This window comes from Heterocephalus glaber, unplaced genomic scaffold (genome assembly GCF_053883595.1).
Source record: "Heterocephalus glaber isolate CG9 unplaced genomic scaffold, H.glaber_assembly_v1.0 deba00001610, whole genome shotgun sequence".
In the NCBI taxonomy this organism is placed as follows: domain Eukaryota; kingdom Metazoa; phylum Chordata; class Mammalia; order Rodentia; family Bathyergidae; genus Heterocephalus; species Heterocephalus glaber.
The window spans coordinates 23,043,621-23,062,885 of record NW_028258381.1 but is presented as its reverse complement, the minus strand read 5'-3'; the positions used below and the strand labels follow the sequence as shown (position 1 = coordinate 23,062,885).

At 41.4% G+C, this 19,265-nt stretch overlaps 1 protein-coding gene and 1 pseudogene across 22 annotated transcripts in view; both read left to right on the top strand.

Annotated features, from left to right (window-relative positions):
• Cux1 (cut like homeobox 1) overlaps positions 1 to 19,265 on the top strand; it is a 374,970-nt gene that overhangs the window by 176,685 nt on the left and 179,020 nt on the right. For 18 of the 21 annotated variants that reach the window (XM_004840130.4, XM_004840131.4, XM_087195785.1 and 15 more), the window contains one exon: positions 2,415 to 2,462. The exons of the other annotated variants lie outside the window; for them this stretch is intronic. In XM_004840130.4, coding sequence (XP_004840187.1) covers positions 2,415 to 2,462 — 48 coding nt within the window. Of the gene's footprint in view, positions 1 to 2,414; positions 2,463 to 19,265 lie in introns of those variants that run through there. 21 annotated transcript variants of the gene reach the window in all.
• The window catches only part of LOC147822646 (coiled-coil domain-containing protein 181 pseudogene), a 29,619-nt pseudogene continuing 12,822 nt past the window's right edge, over positions 2,469 to 19,265 (top strand). Inside the window, exon 1 of the transcript XR_015445268.1 lies at positions 2,469 to 19,265. This exon is cut by the window's right edge and continues 12,822 nt beyond it. The product of XR_015445268.1 is annotated as a coiled-coil domain-containing protein 181 pseudogene (transcript).

Genomic DNA, 19,265 nt, shown 5'->3' with positions numbered 1-19,265 from the left:
CCACAGTCCGACTGTAGAGTTCAAAGTGAAATGCCCAGAAGCATATCCTGAGATAGTGAGTCCTGGCTGCTTCCACTTCTGCCCTATCTTGATCTAGGCATCTTGGAGCCCTGGGTCCCTCTTTCAGTAACTGAAGGAAGGGTCATCAGAGGCCACCTGCTATCAATTCAGAAAAGCAGGGTCCTGGGGCAGAGGGCACCCAAGGCACACATAGTACACCCACCTGTGTTTATGCCTCCTGCATCATTGCCTGTAGCCACCAAGTCCCTTGCAAAGAAGTGTGGCTTATTCCTCCTGATTAAAGCATAGGCTTTGCCATAGACCCTGACTAGGATCAGACAATCTTACTTCCCATCATTCTTCTCCCTTCACGTCCTCTTTTAATTTCCTTTTCAGTGTTAGGTTTAGGCCTTTCTTAGAGTACAGAGGGGTAACCAAAGGAAAGTTTTACTTTGTTTTAGTATATGTGCTGCCAAAGGGAGCAAAAGTTTTACTTTCTTATTGCAGCTGTAGCAATTTACGTAGTGTCTTCAAATGACAGAAATCCATCATGGGACAGTGCTGGAGGTCAGGGATCCAAAGTGGGGTCCACTGGACTCACACAAAGATGCTGGCAGAGTTGTAGTTTCAGAATCTCTGGGAGGATCTGTCTCTCTTTTCCAGCTTCTCCTGGCAGCCCACATTCTCTGGCCAGTGTCCCAACATCATCCCCTCCTCAGCTTCCATCCTCAAATCTCCTTCCTGACTCTGGCCCTCCTCCCCACTTCTTGTGAGGGCACTGTGATAACACAGTGCCCAACTGGATGATCCCAGATCATCTCCCAGACTCATAGCTCCTAGCTTAGTCATACCCACAAAGTCCATTCCTTCCACCATGTTACCTAACTTATTCACAGGTTCCAGGCATCACAACATGGATATATTTAGAGTATTTTATTTATTTGAGACTGGTAAAGAGTCCGATTTTTTTTTGTCCTTAAACTTGGTGTAGAAAGACAGAAAACCATCCAGTAGAAGAGCAAATTGTTGGGTTTTTCCAAGGAAATAATGGTGTCATATTTAATAATGTATTCTTTAGAAAATGGAAAAGGAAAAGGAAAATAATAGATTTGTGTCTGTGTGTTTTGCTGGGGATGGAACCCAGAGTCTTGCATATGCTGGGCAAGTTAGTTATATCCAGCCCTTATAGTACTTCTTTGATGAAATGTTTCCACCAGGTTGTGACACAAAATAATGTGTGTTATGTATGACAGAAGCTCATTGGACAACCTTGTCTAGTGGGTTCCTGCGATAAAGATGTTCAAGATCTACCAGCCTCACAGGGCCACTAAGCATTTGAGATGTGGCCAGTATGACAGAATTCGTTAACTTTATTCCTTTCTAATTAAGTCTCAGTCAGCTACAAATATCCACATGTGCTTGGTGGTCCCATGTGGGACAACATAGTCTAGGGCAAGGCTCCCTAACCAGGCTCTTGGGGAGGCCCTAGTAGAATAATTTGTAGTTCTCTCTAAGAGCAAGATAGTAGCTTTCCTTGAATTCTGAGAAAGCTTCATGACCCCAAAAGCTAAGTGGCCTCCTGGCTATCTTGTGAGACTATGGCTTGATTCAAATTTATCTTTCCTCTTATGTCTAATTGTAGCATTGGGTTTGTTTTTCTGGAATAATACCTTTATTTTCTCCCCATGTCATAGATCGACTGATGTGTTTGTCTTGATCAGTACTGGTCAGTTTCAACTGGGCATGTACATAAAGTGAGCTTTGGAGCTTAAATAATTGTTATTGCCTGATCCTAGTCCCAGACCTACTGACTCTGATCCCACACATAGATTATGCTCAGAAATGGGGCTTCTGTGTTGAAACTGTCAGTGAAGAAATTGCCCTCTTCAAGTACTTTCCCAATTACTTCATTTTAATTAAAATACTCTGGAAGAGTTAAAGACATACCTACAAGATGCCCCCATGTTACCTGGTGGCTTGGGATAAAATTCCTAGTGACTAACTGCATCAGACATGGATTCAGAACAAGCTGGATCTCCCACTAACAGTGCACAAAATAGCTGCTAAATTTCGGGACCATGGCCTAAATCCATCTCAGAAACAGCATCAAACCTACATTATTTTATTCTAAGTCAGTGATCTCACATAGACCAACAGCAAAACTTTAGTCCTTAGCACATTCCAACCAGGACTTAGCAGAAATAAAATCTAGTATTCTTACATAAGCCAGTGTAAATTCTGGAGTGGGCACTGTTGATGATTTTAGGAGTGAAGGTCAGGAGGAGGAGCCAGGGTGGTTTTATGCAGTGATAATCAGCACAGAACCCCAAGCAATTCTTAGGAAATCCTAACCAATGTTTCCCTTCTCTTTATTCCTCCAATGGGCCATTTGCTGACTCACTCTCCCGCTCCAGGATTTGCGCAAGCAGGTAGCACCACTGCTGAAGAGCTTCCAGGGGGAGGTAAGCCTTTATCTTCACTCTGTATCCCGAGCTCCCTTCATACTGTCTTTCTTGTTACTCATGTTCGATAAATGCCATTGACAGAAGGTACTTACCCTAATGAAGACTTCCCAGGCTACACTGACCCTGCATCCCAGATATTTTGTGCTTTCAATGGGACTTTGTCCACTGAGTCCTCAGCGGAAGCCCTTCTGGAAAGAGAACCATGTTTGGGATACAAAAAGATGTGGTGCATTCCAGGGACAAGTACCTCCCTGCATGGTTGTGCTTCCCACAGTGGACCAAGGTTGTTCAGCCCCTGTCTTTAGGAACCCACAAACTACTCCAACCAGTCAGTCATCTCATGACCATGTGGACTCCTGCAAGGAATAGATGGATGGTGACAGTCTGGTGCTTTTTGTTGACTAGGGATTGAGCCAAGGGTCTTCACATTGAGCCATATCACCAGCCCTTTTTAAAATTTTGAGATAAGTTCTTGCTATGTTGGCTAACAGGGTATGCTTAAACTTGTGGTTTTCCTGCCTCAGCCTCCTGAGGCTGGGATTACAGGCATGTACCACCATGCTTGGCTTAGTCTGGTGCTTTATGAGAGGCTGGTGGGGAGAAATAGAGTTTCGTTTGATCCACAGACCAAAACAGAGCACCAGGAAGAAGTCACAAGGATAAGCTGAGACACCATATGAGGAAGTGTTTTCTCATGGATTCTTCCACAAAAGGACTGAGGTATCTGGCAGATGAGCCATGGACAGCAAGCCCTGGCCACCTGTGAATGGGAACAGTGCCTACCCAGAGGACTGAGGGCCAAACCGGGTAACAGAGGCTCCTTCCCAGCACTTGCATAGAGATCCGATGAATTCTAGAAAAGCCAGAATTGTGTTTTTGTTGTAGACCTCACTCCCACCTCCTCCATGGTAGAGAAATGGAAGTGGTAGAATACCAGGCTCATGAGGTAAAGTAGCAAGATTTTTTCAGAGTCCTTGCAAGAACTTCCATTGGTGTAGTCTTAGGAATTTCATTTTCTTGCAACAACCCAGGTCACAGAGGACACAGAGTGTGGAGAAGGGGCAGGACACTGGGCTTGGGATGCAAGTGACCAGAACAGGTGCCTCAGGCTGACCCATGTCTTAAGGAAGGCTAGATTCCTAGCATAAGTGGTTGGGCTGCCCTGGTTGCCCTCTCCCTCAGTAGACAAGTGAATGCAAGATGGGGAGGTTATTCTAGGGTGCCAGAAAAAAAGAGTGCAGCAGTGGCTGTGGACGGATACTGAGGACTTAGCGGGTAGACCAGTAAGCTTCTTTTAGTTGATAGTACCCAGCTTTATGGAGCCCCCAATGTCCACAGGTTGGTAAGGCCCCAGGCACAACCTTACCTGGTCTCTAAGGGACTGGAATAGCACTTTCCTCGGGGTCTGTCTCCCCACCCTCACTGAGTGAGTAAAGCTATCACCTGACACCTACAGCACTTGATCTTATCTGTCCTCCTACCTGTGCCACAGCTTTGGAGAGGCTCTCTGGCTTAAGGTCTCTCTCCCTGAAAGGCCCCAATGGCTTTTTGTGTGATCACTTGTTTTTATTTTGTTTGAGAAATCTTCAAAGCTACATGAAAGTAGAAAGTTTAGTACAGTGGACACTTGTATATCTTTACACACACGCCCACTCCCCTGCAGCTAGCCACATCTTCTCCTCTGCCCCAACCTTTGCCAAGAATTGAAAAATGGGGTGGTCACAGCTTGGGTCTGTGACCTTAAATCCATGTGTCTCCTAAAGTTAGGACTGCAGTTAGATACCTCTCAGCATTACCACTTAATAGCAAATCTCACGCAGTACTTCAAGGCTAGACTAATAATTCATCTGAAGTCAAATTTCCCCAGTTATCTCAAGATGTCTCTTATAACTGCCCCCGACCGTAGCACATGGTGTCCATTCAGGTTTGCACATTGCATTTGGTGATATATGGGTATCATGTATGTGTGTATCTATATATTTTAATCTATTTTAATGTCAAATATCCTCTCTATCCCCCTTACCTTTGCTTTTGTATTTTAATGCATTGACTTGAGGAGGAGGCTAAGCCAGTTATATTATAGATAGATTATTCTACATTATGGGTGAGATAATGGGTTTGCTTCTGAACACATCAAATTTGAAATGCCTAAGAGACATCCAGGCTTCCCATTTGCCTGTTTTTAAAAAGCTACTTGAAAGATAAAATATTTTAGCACCCTTAGATTTTATTAAAACTCTAATTGCTATATTTTAAAAAATAAATTGTATTATGTATATTTAAGGTATCAAACATGAGATACATATAGATTATAAAATGGTTATTATAATAAAGCCACTTAACATACCCATCATCACAAATAGTTACCCTAGTACAGTGCAGTAAGATTTTATTAACTATAGTCTTCCTATAACACCTTAGCTCTCTAGGCCTGCCCATCCTATATACTTGCTGATTTCTATGTCTTCTGACCTACATGTCCCCATGTCCTTTTTCCTCCTGAATTGCTTTAATAACATTAAATGAATAATGTTCTTGTTAAATATTTTAGTAGAAAAAGTGCTATCCCACTTGTGGAAGGTTAGATGTGCAGGGCAGAAGATAAGGACGGGAGACCTGTGCAGGCCACTTTTCCTCCAAGTGAGGTGAGGTCATGGACTGTTGCCTGTGTGGGGCAGGGCCCACTGAGCATAGGTGTTTTAGAGCCACCTGCTAAGATTAGAGGCTCCCCTTCTCACATCATGTGCTAAATGTAGTTTTCTTCCTTGGCGAGATTCTTGGAGCTTGTCCCAAGGTACTTAAAGTCCTCTGGCAAAGATACTGTGTTAGTGAAAAATATCTCATTTTCCCAGAATTTTGTTTTGTTTTGCTTTTGTTGTGCTGAGCGTGAAAGCCAGGGCCTTTCATTGCTAAGCCAGCAGCAGTTGACTACTAAGCCCTAGCACCAGCCCTTCCCCAGAGTTTATATAGATTACTTCCTCCCTTGAGTCCTCCAAAAGAAAGCACAAAACAAAAACAAAAGATGTTTTCAGGCAGCAAGAAATTCCCCTAAACTTTAGGGTCCCTGCAATAACACACATGCAGAGTATGCAATAATGTGAAGGAAAGCATGGACCTGTGCTTTTGTGCTCCTCTGTGTATTCCTGTGGTTCTAAGTACAAAGTCCAACCACCTTCCCCTGTGGCCTTGAGACCCTGCCTGCCTGATGGATAGCAGCTCACCTGTCACTCCTCACACTCTGGCCCCCAAACGCCTGGCAGCCGGAGGTCATCCAGCCTCCTCACCCATCTCCAGACTTTTGTGCAAACTGACTTGATCCTGAACAGCCCTTCCCCAATACCCAGCCCACTTCTGCCTGGACATCGCTTCGTCAAGGAAGATCTCTCATCACCTTCAAACAACAGGCTGAGTCAGGCAGGGTTCCCTTGACCATGTTTGAGGTGTTGTTAATAAGATGAAAGAGAATCTCAAAGTTATGCCCAAGAATACTTTTAGAAGACAATAAGTAACTATTGTCTGTGACTGAATAGTTTGAAATGTTACAATCATAATGATTATATTTAATTGTTATAGCAAAGTCATTGAATTTAACTACACAGAAACTTGATTGATTGATTGATTGGTTGATTGGTCTACTTGATCTTTTGTTTCTTAAGCCCAGCCAGCTGATGGGGAGAGGGATGATCCAAATGTTCACTTCAGTTTAAGCATATTCTAGTTCAACAATAATGTCAACAATCACTTGAGTGAAGTAATACACTGTCTAGGAAAATGCTGAGTCTCTTTTTCCCTTATCTCCCAACCTGCTCGAGAAGGTTGAGGGGTGGGGAGCTGATTTAGGTGGCTCCCGTTAGGGATCTGGGTGCTTAAACCAAGTGTGCTCAAGACAGGAAATCCTCTTAGAAAATAATTCAGATGCTTACGTTAGAGGGGAAGCAAAAGATAGAGAATCCTGAGCTAAGCAACAGCTTCAGAAAAGTACAACACAATAAGTTCAAACAGAAATAAGAAAATCTGTAGGGGCCAGGGATTTAGCTCAGTGGTTCTGGCGCCTGCCTTGCAAGCTCAAGGTCCTGAGTTCAATCCCCGGTACCAAAAAAAAGAAAAGAATCTGTATAATTACATTATGTAATAATAAAAGTAGGAACAGAACAGAAATGAATGAAAAAGGTCCAGGAGAGGAACATACTAAGAATTCATTCTTTGAGGAGACTTGTACAATTGACAAATCACTTTATTATTCAAAAAAAAGAGAAAGCGCTAATGTTAGGAATAAAAATAACATCATAGCTGCAGCAGAGATTAAAAAGATAATAAGGGAATATTAATAAGCAGTTTTATTCCAACAAATTTTAAAACTTAGACAAAACAGTCCAATTCCTAGAATACTGTAATTTCCAAATCTGACTAAAGAAGAAGTAGAAAAATTAAATAGCCTTATAACTATTATAAAAACATTCCCATAGGGCCAGGGATTTAGCTCAGTGGTTTTGCCCTCTGCTGCTCAAGCGCAAGGACCCGAGTTCAGTCCCTGGTACAAAAAAAAAAACATTCCCAGGAGATTCAGACAGTTTTCTGGGAGAGTGCTGTCAATCACTCATGGAACAGATAGTTCTAATCTTTTGCAGACTCCTTTAGAAAATAGGAAAGAAGAACATTTCCTAACTCATTTTATGAGGCTTGTGTAACCACAATGCCAAAACTAGACAAGAACAAGAAAGGAAAATAAAAGTCAGTCTTATTTATGAATAGGTCTTCAGGAGACCTTAAAAAGGCAAGTTGAAGGGCTGGGGATTTAGCTCAGTGGTTCTGCCACCTGCCCTGCAAGCGCAAGGACCCGAGTTCAATCCCCCGTACCAAAAAAAAAAAAAAAAAGGCAAGTTGAATTCACTAACCTCAGTATATCCCAAGAATGCTGTTTGGTTTAACCTTAAGAAAATTTGTTAATGTTAATTCATATCATTAAGCAGATTAAAGAAGAAAAAATGTCACCTCAATAATTGTAGGAAAAGAATTTGATAAAGTCCATCCATGAAAAATATACCAGCAAACCACCAGGAATAGTGAAAAATTTTGTTAGCCTGGTAAAAGGTATTTATCAAACATCTAAGTCAATCCTCAGACCCATTAGTGTTAAAAAATATTTTCTTTACAACCAGAGACAAGAAAAAAAAATGCCTATTTACTGCTAATTTTATTTAACTGGGAAGCCTTACCATTGAAGCCAAGAGAGAAAACTATAGGTATTTTTAACACAAGAAATAAAACTGTCATTTTCTAAATGAGCCTCAATTATTTAACAAGGTTGCTAGATACATAATCAATATACAAAAATAATTACATATCTCTACATCAGCAGCAAACCAAAAATGTAATGTTTAAAAAGGATACCACTGGAGAGCGACAAAAGGCAGAAATTATACCTAGAAATAAATATAACAGTACATCAGAACTATTTCTGTAGAAACATAAAACATTATATTGAAGGATATTAAGATTTAAATGGGAAGAATAGAGTATCCAAGTATAGAAATTCTCACTACTATTAAAGAGGTCAGTTTTCTCAAAATTGATCAGAGTAATCATTGTAGTTCCAATCAAAATCTCAATAGGATTTTTATGAAACTTGAAAAGCTGATTCCAGATTTTTTATATATGTATATACAAGAGCAAATGGCCAATAAAGCATATATATAGTTATAAATATGGGAAATATTTGCAAAGTTGACATAAATCAGTGAGGAAAGGGGAACTTTCCAGTATTCAGTCCTTTGACAGTTGGTTAATCAATATGGAGTTAATTACATTTTCTACCTCATGCCATATGTAAACACAAATTATAGGTAAAGACTTAAGGCAAAGCAGAGTATTAAGCCTTGTAGAAGATAGTACAGAATATGATGGCTTTAGATTGGATAGGATTTCTGAACCAGAAAATTATAAAAGAAGAGATTGTTGCAATCAGTTACATTACATTTTTAAAGTAAAAGCCTTTTTCATGGAAAGATACTCTAAGGAAAGTGAAAAGATGAACTGGTTCCATTATAACTTCCTGTGAGCCAGAAAGATTCCACCTTCCTCAGGACATTTTACATCATCTGAGAGAACTTGACGTCATTAAGATTCGGGTATATCTGATGTTTATCATGGTAAAGGTCCAGTTACCTGTGGTGCCTTCTGAGTTGTACAGTTGAATATGTGGTAGACTTGGCCACAAGATGCAAACCAGGAGAAGGTGGTGGTCACATGCCTAATTAACAAAAGGCTAATGTTCACAAAATACTAAAAACTTTTGGATGTCAGTGGAAAAAAAACAAACACCGCAAGTTGGGTATGATGGCTTACAAATGTAATCGTAGCACCCTGTGAAGCTGAAGCAGAAGGGTTGCAGGTTTGAGCCTAGCCTGGGCACCTTAGCAACTTAGCAAGACCCTGTCTCAAAATAAAAAATAAAATAAGGGTTGGGGTTGTAACTCAGTGCATAGTTCAATTCTCAGTACTGCAAAAAAAAGACCCTAGTGAGAAAATGAACCACAGTCATAAATATGATCCTCAGAAAGAAAAGCAGAATAGTAAATATATGAAAAGATAAGACACACAAGCTCGGTAATAATTAGAGAAATGCTTATTAAAATAATTCACATGCCAATTTGTCATACCTGCCAAGTTGACAAAAATTAAGAAGTTCAAACAGCATAAATTAGTTTAAACTTTTGGAAAACCAATGTGGCCTCCACCAATAAAGCAAAAGAGGCACATAGGCCTCAACACTGCAGTTCTACTCCTAAGTATACATCCAAGAAAAACTTAAATTTGTTTGCCTCAGGAATTTTGAAAATAATTTTTAAAAATAGTGGTGTCTACCAACAGTAAATAAAAAGTTGTAACTATTTTTATAATTCCTGTAACAAGACTTTAGGGTCATCAGATACTAAAGAGAGGTGAGAAAAGGATAAATAGGGTTTTCATAGTGGGGCAGGGAGTCTTGGGGATATTCTTTCACACCTGTTCATTCTGTTACTTATACTTCATTCTTTGTATATGTGAAATACTTATTTCAAAAAGAAATAAGCATGTTTACAGGGCAATAGCTTCATGATACTTTTGTGTACATCAGAAACTGAATATTTTTATCCTTTCGCTTTGCATTTCAGCAGTGATCAGTTTTAATTGCCAGGTACTTGGTTGCCTTGGATAAGGCTCTGTGCCTGGGCAGCTGCTGGGAAAGCAAATCCCTAGCAGCATTCAAAATGACACCCACTGAGCTAGCATTTGTGGGCCATCCAGCATCTTTTCCTGTCCTATGGCTAGGTTCATGGTCGAAGCCCATACACTAAGCAATAGATTAGCAAGAGAAAAGTGTACAGATTTAATAAAAGTTTTCCTTTAGAAATGAGGAAAACTGTGTTTTCATGGACAGTTGTCCAGAGCTATGATTGGAGCACAGACAGCCTGATCTAATGCAGTACACTGTGGAGAATATAGCCAAGCCAGTTTGTCCAGATGGTTCCCTGCATCACTAGATGACATTGCTTTCGTCCTGTACAGGGTTGACACCTGTGCCACGAGGGTCTGTAGGGGAGAGGGGAAGGAGCAGGTCAGAGGGCCCTTCCTGCTTCTGCTGTTTGTTGAAATCCAAGGTGTTGTATTTAGGGGTAGCATATCCTGAACCCTGACAGACACTAGATGCATTTCAAGCACACACACTCACCCAATAATCACAATTTTGAAAAGTCATTTCTGCTTTTATTGTCTTCCCATCACCAGATCTCCAAAGCTGGAGGAGAAAGTGGCCCTTCCCTGCCCGCTGGTCCCCAACCTGTGCTCTGGAGCCTCCTCCTGCTTTCTTAGGAACCACTGTGCTCCCATTATCCCCTTTCTGTCTTCATTTCCTGGCATTCTGGATTGTTCTCATCAGCATTCCATAATCTCTAGTATGTTCCACCTCAAGAGAGACAGTAAAACCTCTGTCCACTAGCCTCTGGCTTCAGAGCTATATCCATCATCACCTACTTGTTCTTCCTCACTCTGCACCAGCCTGGCATACACCCTCTTATAGCCCTGCTGGTCCTCAGCCCCTTGCACATGCTGTGTTGCCCTGCCCTGGGCTTCCTTTCACTTTCCTGGCTGTTGATGGGGCTCCTCAGACAATTCCTTACCTTCAGTCAGATCTCCTAGTAAGTGGTGTTCTTTGCTCTGTGACATTCAGTCTGGACCTACAAGGTGACCATGCAGAGATGCCTGTCCCTGACCTGTCTTTCTCTTTTGAGTCCCAGGGTCATTATGAGGCTGCCTGTTTAATATTACCTCTTGGATATTCCAGAATAGAGCTCTTTACTTGCCGCCATGTCCCTTACCCCTGCCTCTGCACTTGCTTACATCCTCCTCTTCTCTATCTTTCCCCTTCTGGGAAAGACACTTCCAGTCCACATAGTCTCCTAATCTGGAAACCCAGAACACCTCCCTGCTGCCTTACACACCGTTTCCCCCATCCTGCCTCCATGTGCATTTTAGATCCATCTAATCCTTTCCATCCTCCCACCTGCACCCTGGTCTGAAGCCACCATCATGTATCCCTGAAACCCTTGCAATGGTTCCTCACTGGTCTCTCCATTTTGGCTCCTCCCCAAAACACCCCACCCTTTTGTTCATACAGCAGGCAGACTTTGGTCACGTCCTTGCATACAGCCTTCCAGTGGCTCTCCAGTGCACTGAAGACAAACACAGAACCTTGACTGAGGCCTCTAACCTGCCTCATAGCCCAGCTTCTCCCTTCTTCTGGCCCTGTTGAGGTGCTCTGACAGCTCCCATATCTACTCCTGCTGCTGACCCTCCTCCCCCAGCTCCCTATCTGATCCTCCCTTTTTTACCCTCTGGGACTTGACTCAAATGCCATGTTCTCAAACAGCTCTCCGACTACCCACCTAAGTGAAGGGCCTCTTATGGTTCCCTGTAGCACCTGGTTCTTTGGCTCCAAATACTTTGCTGCATGTGTTTGTGTATGTTAGACTGCCTGACCTTAGGGGTACAGCAGGAGAAGAGGGTGGCTTATTGGCTGTCATCATAGAAAGCTGAGGAGGAGACAGCTGAGGGAAGGCTTGTTGTAGTCAGGGCTTTGGCAAAGGAATACATTTAATACAGGACACATAATTTATAGGATTATTTTATGATATTTACCCAAAAAGTCAAATACAGAGGTGTGCAAGAGATTAGCTGCACACTACAGGCCCAAAGAATCCACCCAAGGGCCTGGATTCCACAACAATGTCCCACACAAGTCCAGCTAAAGGCTTAAAGAGTCCAAGGCATTGTCCTCCACGAGTCCAGACAGTGGCCTAGAGCCCACAGCAATGTCTCATACTTGTCTGTATTGAGGATCTGCACCCAGAAGACACAAAAGCCAGTGGTTGAAACCAGAAAACCTTTGCCAGTGGGATGAAGGATTTGTGCCCCCAGGCTGAGGGATCTACATTGGAGCCAGGAAGTGATGCTCACCGTGAAGATCAGAGCTCCCCTGAGGAGAATAGCAGCCATTCCCAGTGACAGTGAGGCCCCACGCTCCTCCTCCGACGAGAACAGCCAAGTTTTCATCAGGAAAACCATCCACAGCAAGCTCCTCCTAGGAAATCAATAGTCCCCAGTCTTCTCCTCCGATTCTCTTTTTATGGCCATTGGCAACAATCCTCAGGTGGATCTTCCACGCCCAGACTTCACTAATTCAGTTCAGCTGGGTGTTGCAAGTTGCCCATTAGTTAATCCACCACAGCTTCAGTGATGAGGGGACCAGCCAGGTTCAGAGCTGGGGAGGGCAGCAAGAGCTAAGCTGTGGGGAGCTGGAGCAGACAGCAGGGCCACGCATGCAGGTCAAGCAGGCCGAAATGGTGTTGCTGCTTTGGAAGGGCTTAGAGACATCTGTGTGCAGGGAAACCAGAGACCCTTACACATTTGCAGGACCTTTGGGCAGATTTTAATTAACGGTTGCGATGGAGAAAGTTGGGTAAATATTCTATGAATTAGTTCAAAGTGACTATGAGTTTCCATTGTGTACTTTAGCCCAAATCTGTTAAGCTGTACCATATTTAAGAGACAGGAGGATAGCCAAGAGTTCAAGGCCAGCCTGGGCTATGTAGCATCTCAAAAAACAAACAAACAAAAAGGTATCATATTTAAGTGTTCAGATCTAAAGGCTAGTTCTAAATAAAGCCAGGACGTCTGAATGGTGTGTTCCAACAGCATTTCACAGGGAGTCCCACAACCCAGGAGCCAGTCTCCTCCTGCCTGCCTCTCAGCATGTGTAAAGTGAGTAGCCAGATGAGATATTGAATGGAACCCCCAGCTCTGAGATCCAGAATGACACAGTGGACAAGTTCCTGGAGTGACTGTCATCTGCACAACAGAAGGGGATGTTTTTCCAGCAGTTTAGACCTGCTTTGTTACAGGTAGTGGTCTTCCTGTAGGTAAGAGTTCAAACAAGGGCCCAGCAACCGCTGTCAGTTCTTACCCGCTCTTCTTAAAGGCCACCTAAGTGCCATCTCTTCCATATCATCCCCAAATACCCAGCCAGCAACAAACTCCTCCTTGTCTGGTTTGTAGCTGTCTTGATTTTGAGCCTGGAGATATCTGCCCTTATATTTTACTTATTGAGGCAAAGCTTAACTTGCTCTATACTAAGCCTTATGATTCTGAAATCTGGAGAGTAGGAACTCTGTGTGTGTGTGTCTGTGTGTGTGTGTGTGTCTGTGTGTGTCTGTGTGTCTTTGTGTGTGTCCATGTGTTTGTACACTCATGTCCGCATGGACATAGCAAGGACTATGTTAAATCTCCTGGGCAAGATGAGAAGGACTAGATTCCATGGTTAATAACTCTGGGCCTCAGACCAGTGTTGTACAGGCTGCATAAGACTCGCCTGCCTCTTTCCAAAAATAAGGTTCCCAGCCTCTCCTCACCCCAAGATTCTGATGGAGGAGGCCTACGGGAGGACTTCAGAATCCGAATTCTACCTCTGATTCTCACATATCACCAGGGCTAGGTGCCCTCAAAGGGCTCTTCCCCAAGCGCAGTCTGTGATGTTGTACCTACTCATGTGCCTCAAATTGGAGTCTGAGGCGCTCCATAAATTGGTTTTAAAGTGCATTGGCAGTGCACACCTGTAATCCCAGCATTTGGGAGGCTGAGGCAGGAGGATTGCTGTGAGCTTGAGGCCAGCCTGGGCTACATTGTAAGTTCAAGGACAGCCTGAATTACACAGTGAGACTGTTTCAAAAAACAACAACAAACACCTGACGTGCATTTCCAGCCTTCAAAGTCTCATATTCTGCTCTGGCCAAACTGGTCTTTTGACATCACTCAGATGTACCTTCTGGCCTCTGACCCTATCCTCTACTCCATCTGTAAAAGTTATTCCATCCTTAAAGGCCATCTTGAAAGTGCATTCTTTCATTCTCCTATTTCATCCCAACTTTTCCCCTTTTTTGTCTTCTCAACTTTATTGAGGCATTATTATTATTATTTTGTATTAAATTCTTTTATTGGTACATTGTAGGTAGACAACACAATTACATTTCTCATTGGGAATTGTACCTTTATATAATGCATCTTGGTTCTTATTTTTTCCCCGTTCCTAGCCCTCCCTTCATGCCCTCCACCCTTCCCTATTTACAAAGACTTTATTTCCATTTTTTCCATTTCTCATCATTTTTTCCTTTCCCTTCTTTCCTTTCCCCTGCCCCTCCCACTACCCCTACCCCTTTGGACCTTTTCTTCCTATTTTACATTATTGATTATTCATTCTAATCATTGGTACATTTTAGGTATACAATATAATGACATTCATCATTGGAAATTTGCACCTTTACATAGTCTCTCTTGGTTCTTATTTTTCAACCTTGCCCAGCCCTCCCTTCAACCCCTCCATTCCTCCCTATTTACAAAGATTTTGTTCCTATTTTTCCATTTTCTCATATTAATCCCATTCCCTTCTATCCTTTCCCCTATCCCTCCCACTTCCTTCCCCTTTGCCCCTTTTCTTCCTATTTCACATTACCTATTATACATTTTCGTCCTTATTTACACTTTCAGTTTCTCACACCAGAGAAACTATTCGGTATTTACACATGTGTGTCCTATTTATTTCACTTAAGAGTATTGCTTCAATGTGCATCCACTTAGCTCTAAATGTCTCTAATTTCTCATTTTTAATGGCTGAGTAGTACTCCATTTTATAAAAATACCACATTTTCTTTATCCAGTCTCCAGTTGATGGGCATTTGGGCTGTTTCCAAGTTTTAGCTATTACAAACTGTGCTGCTATGAACATGGGTGCACATATATCACTGTGGTATGATTCTTTTAATTCTTTGGGGAAGATCCCCAGCAGTGGAATAGCAGGGTCAAATGGGATTTCCAGTCCTAGTTCTTTGAGGTATCTCCATACTGATTTCCACAATGGTTGCACCAGTCTACACTCCCACCAGCAGTGGAGCAGGGTTCCTCTTTCTCCACAGCCCCACCAGCATTTGTTATTGGTTGATTTCATGATAGCAGCCATTCTTTCTGGAGTAGGGTGGAATCTCAGCGTTGTTTACATTTGCATCTCTCGAATGACCAGTGATGTTGAACATTTTTTCATGTATTTATTTGCTGTTTCTACTTCTTTGTCTGAGAAATGTCTGTTCATTTCAGATGCCCATTTTTGGATTGGGTCTTTAAATTTGGGAGGTCTGATCTTTTTAGGTTCTTTATAGATTCGAGATAGTAGACCTTTGTCTGAGGAAGAGCAGGTAAAGATTTTTTCCCACATTGTGGGTTGTCTCTTCACACTGCTGGTGGTTTCTCTTGCTGTGCAGAAGCCTTTTAATAAGAAGAGATCCCATTTGTTGATTGTTTGTGCTAGTTCACAGGCAACTGAAGTTTTGTTCATAAAATCTTTTCCTATACCGATGTCTTCAAGGGTTCTACCTAACCTCTCTTCCAACTGGTTCAGAGTTTCTATTTTAATATTTAGATCTTTAATCCATTTTGATTTTAGTTTAGTACATGGTGAGAGATATAGGTCTAGTTTTAATCTTTGGCAAGTTGAAGCCCAATTTTTCCAGCACCATTTATTAAAGAGGCTATCTTTCCTCCAGTGAGGGTGTTTGGCTCCTTTGTCAAAGATGAGATGGCTGAGTGTGTCTGGCGTGGTTTCTGCATCTTCTAATCTGTTCCACTGGTCCTCAGGTCTGTTTCTTTGCCACTACCATGATGTTTTTATCACAGTAGCTTTGTAGTAGAGTTGCAGGTTGGGGATTGTGATACCCCCTGCCATGTCTCTTTTACCTAGAATTGCTTTTGCTATTCTGGGTCTCTTCTTGTTCCAAATGAATTTTTGGATTGTTTTCTCGAGGTCTATGAAGTATGCTGGTGGGATCTCAATTGGAATTGCATTAAATCTATATAGCAGTTTTGGAAGTATGGCCATTTTCACTATATTAATCCTTCCTACCCAGGAGCAGGGGATGTCTGTCCATTTTCTGATATCATCTTCAATCTCTCTTTTCAGAGTGCCATAGTTTTCAGAGAAGAAGTCTTTGATTTCTTCCGTTAGGTTGATTCCTAGGTATTTCAGTTTTTTGGATGCTATTGTGAAAGGAATTATTTGCCCTATTTCTCTCTCAGTGAGTCTGTCATTCGTGTAGAGGAAAGCTATTGATTTTTGTGTGTTGACCTTGTAACCAGCTACTTGACTGAATTTGGTTATTAAGTCTAGAAGACTTTTGGTGGAGTTCTTGGGGTCTTCTATGTAGAGTATCATGTCATCTGCAAATAATGACAATTTGACTTCTTCATTACCTATCTTTATTCCTTTTATTTCTTTCTCTTGTCTAATTGCCGTGGCTAATGTTTCCAGAACTCTATTGAACAAGAGTGGTGATAGTGGACATCCTTGTCTTGTTCCTGATTTTAGTGTGAAGGATTTCAGTTTTTGACCGTTTAGTATGATATTGGGTGTTGATTTTTCATAGATGGCTTCTATCAGTTTGAGGTAGAGACCATCTATTCCAATTTTTTGTAGGGTTTTTATCATAAATGCATGTTGGATTTTGTCAAATGCTTTTTCTACGTCTATGGAGATAATTATATGGTTTTTGTCCTTGGCTCTATTGATATAGTGTATTACATTAATTGATTTTCGTATGTTGAACCATCGCTGTATCCCTGGGATGAATCCCACTTGATCAGGGTGTATGATCTTCTTGATGATCTTCTGCATTCTGTTTGCCAGTATCTTATTAAGGATTTTTGCATCTATGTTCATTAGTGAGATTGGCCTATAGTTCTCTTTTTCAGTTGGGTCTTTCTCTGCTTTGGGGATCAAGGTGATTCTTGCTTCCAGGAATGAATTTGGGAGTATTGCTTCCCTTTCAATTTCATTGAAGAGTTTAAACAGTAGTGGCAGCAGTTCCTCTCTAAATGTCTTGTAGAATTCAGCAGTGAAGCCATCAGGGCCCAGGCTTTTCTTAGTTGATAAGTTTTTAATTACATTTTCAATTTCATTGGTTGATATTGGGTTGTTCAGAATTTTTAGGTCTTCTTCATTCAACTTTGGTAACTCATATGCATCTAGGAATCTGTCCATTTCTTCTGTATTGTCCATCTTATTGGCGTATGGGTTCTGGAAGTAGGTATTGATGATCATCTGGATTTCTGCTGGGTCTGTTGTAATTTCACCCTTTTCATTCCTAATTGCATGGATTTGGGCCTTTTCTTTCCTTTTTCTGACAAGGTTGACTAAAGGTTTGTCAATTTTGTTGATTTTTTCAAAGAACCAACTCTTGGCTTCATTGATTTTTTTGTATCGCTCTCTTAGTCTCCATTGCATTGATTTCCCCTCTGATCTTTATAATTTCCTCCCTTGTGTGAGCTTTGGGGTTGTCCTGCTCTTCTTTTTCTAGAAGCTTGAGGTTCAGCATCAGGTTGTTTAATTGGGCTCATTCTGTTTTCCTAATATGCATATTCACTGCTATGAATTTCCCTCATAAGACTGCTTTCATTGTGTCCCATAGATTCCAATATGTTGTATTGTCATTGTCATTTAATGGAAGGAACTGTCTGATTTCTTCTTTAATTTCCTCTGTGACCCATTGGTTATTCAGAAGTGTGTTGTTCAATTTCCACGTGTTTATGAAATTTTTTGAGTTTCTTTTGCTATGGATCTCCAGTTTCATCGCACTATGGTCTGATAATATACAGGGGATAACTTCAGTTCCTTTGCACTTACTTAAACATGTTCTATGTGTGAGTTATGTGGTCTATTTTGGAGAATGACCCATGTGCAGCTGAGAAGAATGTGTATTCTGATTTTGTGGGTTGGAACACTCTGTAAACATCTCTTAAGTTCATTTGTTCAAGAGTTCGAGTGAGTTCTAGTATTTCATTACTTATGTTTAGTCCAGTTGATCTATCTATTTGTGACAGTGGGGTGTTGAGGTCCCCCACTACAATTGTGTTAGTGCATATATGAGTTTTCATGTTCGTTAGTATTTGTTTTATATAGTTGGGTGCACTAGTGTTTGGTGCATAGATATTTATGACTGTCATCTCTTCCTCTTGGATTCTTCCCTTTACAAGGATATAGTGTCCTTCTTCATCTCTCTTAATCAGTGTTGGTTTGAAATCTAGTTGATCTGCCAAAAGGATAGCTACTCCTGCTTTTTTTCAGGTTCCTGTCGCATGCAATATTGTTTTCCACCCTTTAACTTTCAGTCTGTGAGTTTCCTTTTGAATTAAGTGTGTTTCTTGTATGCAGCATATTGTTGGATTTTGCTTCTTGACCCATTCTGCCAGTCTATTTCTTTTGATTGGTGAATTGAGACCATTAACGTTGATGGTTATAACTGAAACGTGTTGACTTGTCATTGCCGTGACTTTGTCTTTTTGTTGGGTTCTCCCCCTTTACATTTAATTTCTTGTCATGCCAGATGGGTTCATTCTGCCTTGCTTCCTGGGGTTGTGATCCTCAATGTCTGTTCCTAGGCTATTGTGTAAAATTCTTTGGAGTGCTGGTTTGGTATTCACGAAGTTCCTAAGGTGCTGTTTGTCATGAAAGTATCTTATTTCTCCATCCATTTTGAAAGATAGTTTTGCAGGGTACATCCATCTGGATTGGAGGTTGTTTTCTTTTAGGGCTTGGAATATGTCATTCCAAGCTCTTCTTGCCTTGATGGTTTCTGTTGAGAAGTCTGCTGTGATTCCGATGGGCTTTCCTTTGTGTGTGATTTGTTTCTTTTCTTTAACTGCTTGTAGAACTTTGTTCTTCTGTTGAGTTTCTGGAATCTTAACAATTATATGCCTATGTGTAGATTTTTTTTGATCAAGGCTATTTGGGAGTCCTATATGCCTCACTTATCTGTATGTCAAGCTCTTTTCCCCTGCTTGGGAAGTTTTCTGCCATTATTTCTGTGAAGAGATTTTTTATGTCATCTGCACTCTCTCCTGTTTCTTCATTGACTCCAATCAGTCTTATGTTATTCTTTTTTGCATCATCTAGCAGCTGCTGGATTGATTTCTCATGTTCCCTTATAATTTTGAAGCAATTTTTCTTTTCCTGGTCACTAATTGCAATCTTATCTTCTATATCTGAAATTCTGTCCTCACACTGGCTCATTCTGCTATGTAGACTTTCAATGGAGTTTTTTATGTCCTGGAAATCTATTTGCATCTGTTTTATGGATTCCATTTGTTTCTTATGTTGGGATTCCATCATGTTCCTCAGCTCCTCTCTAGATTTATTAATCATGTCTTGCACTAAGGGCACAGTTT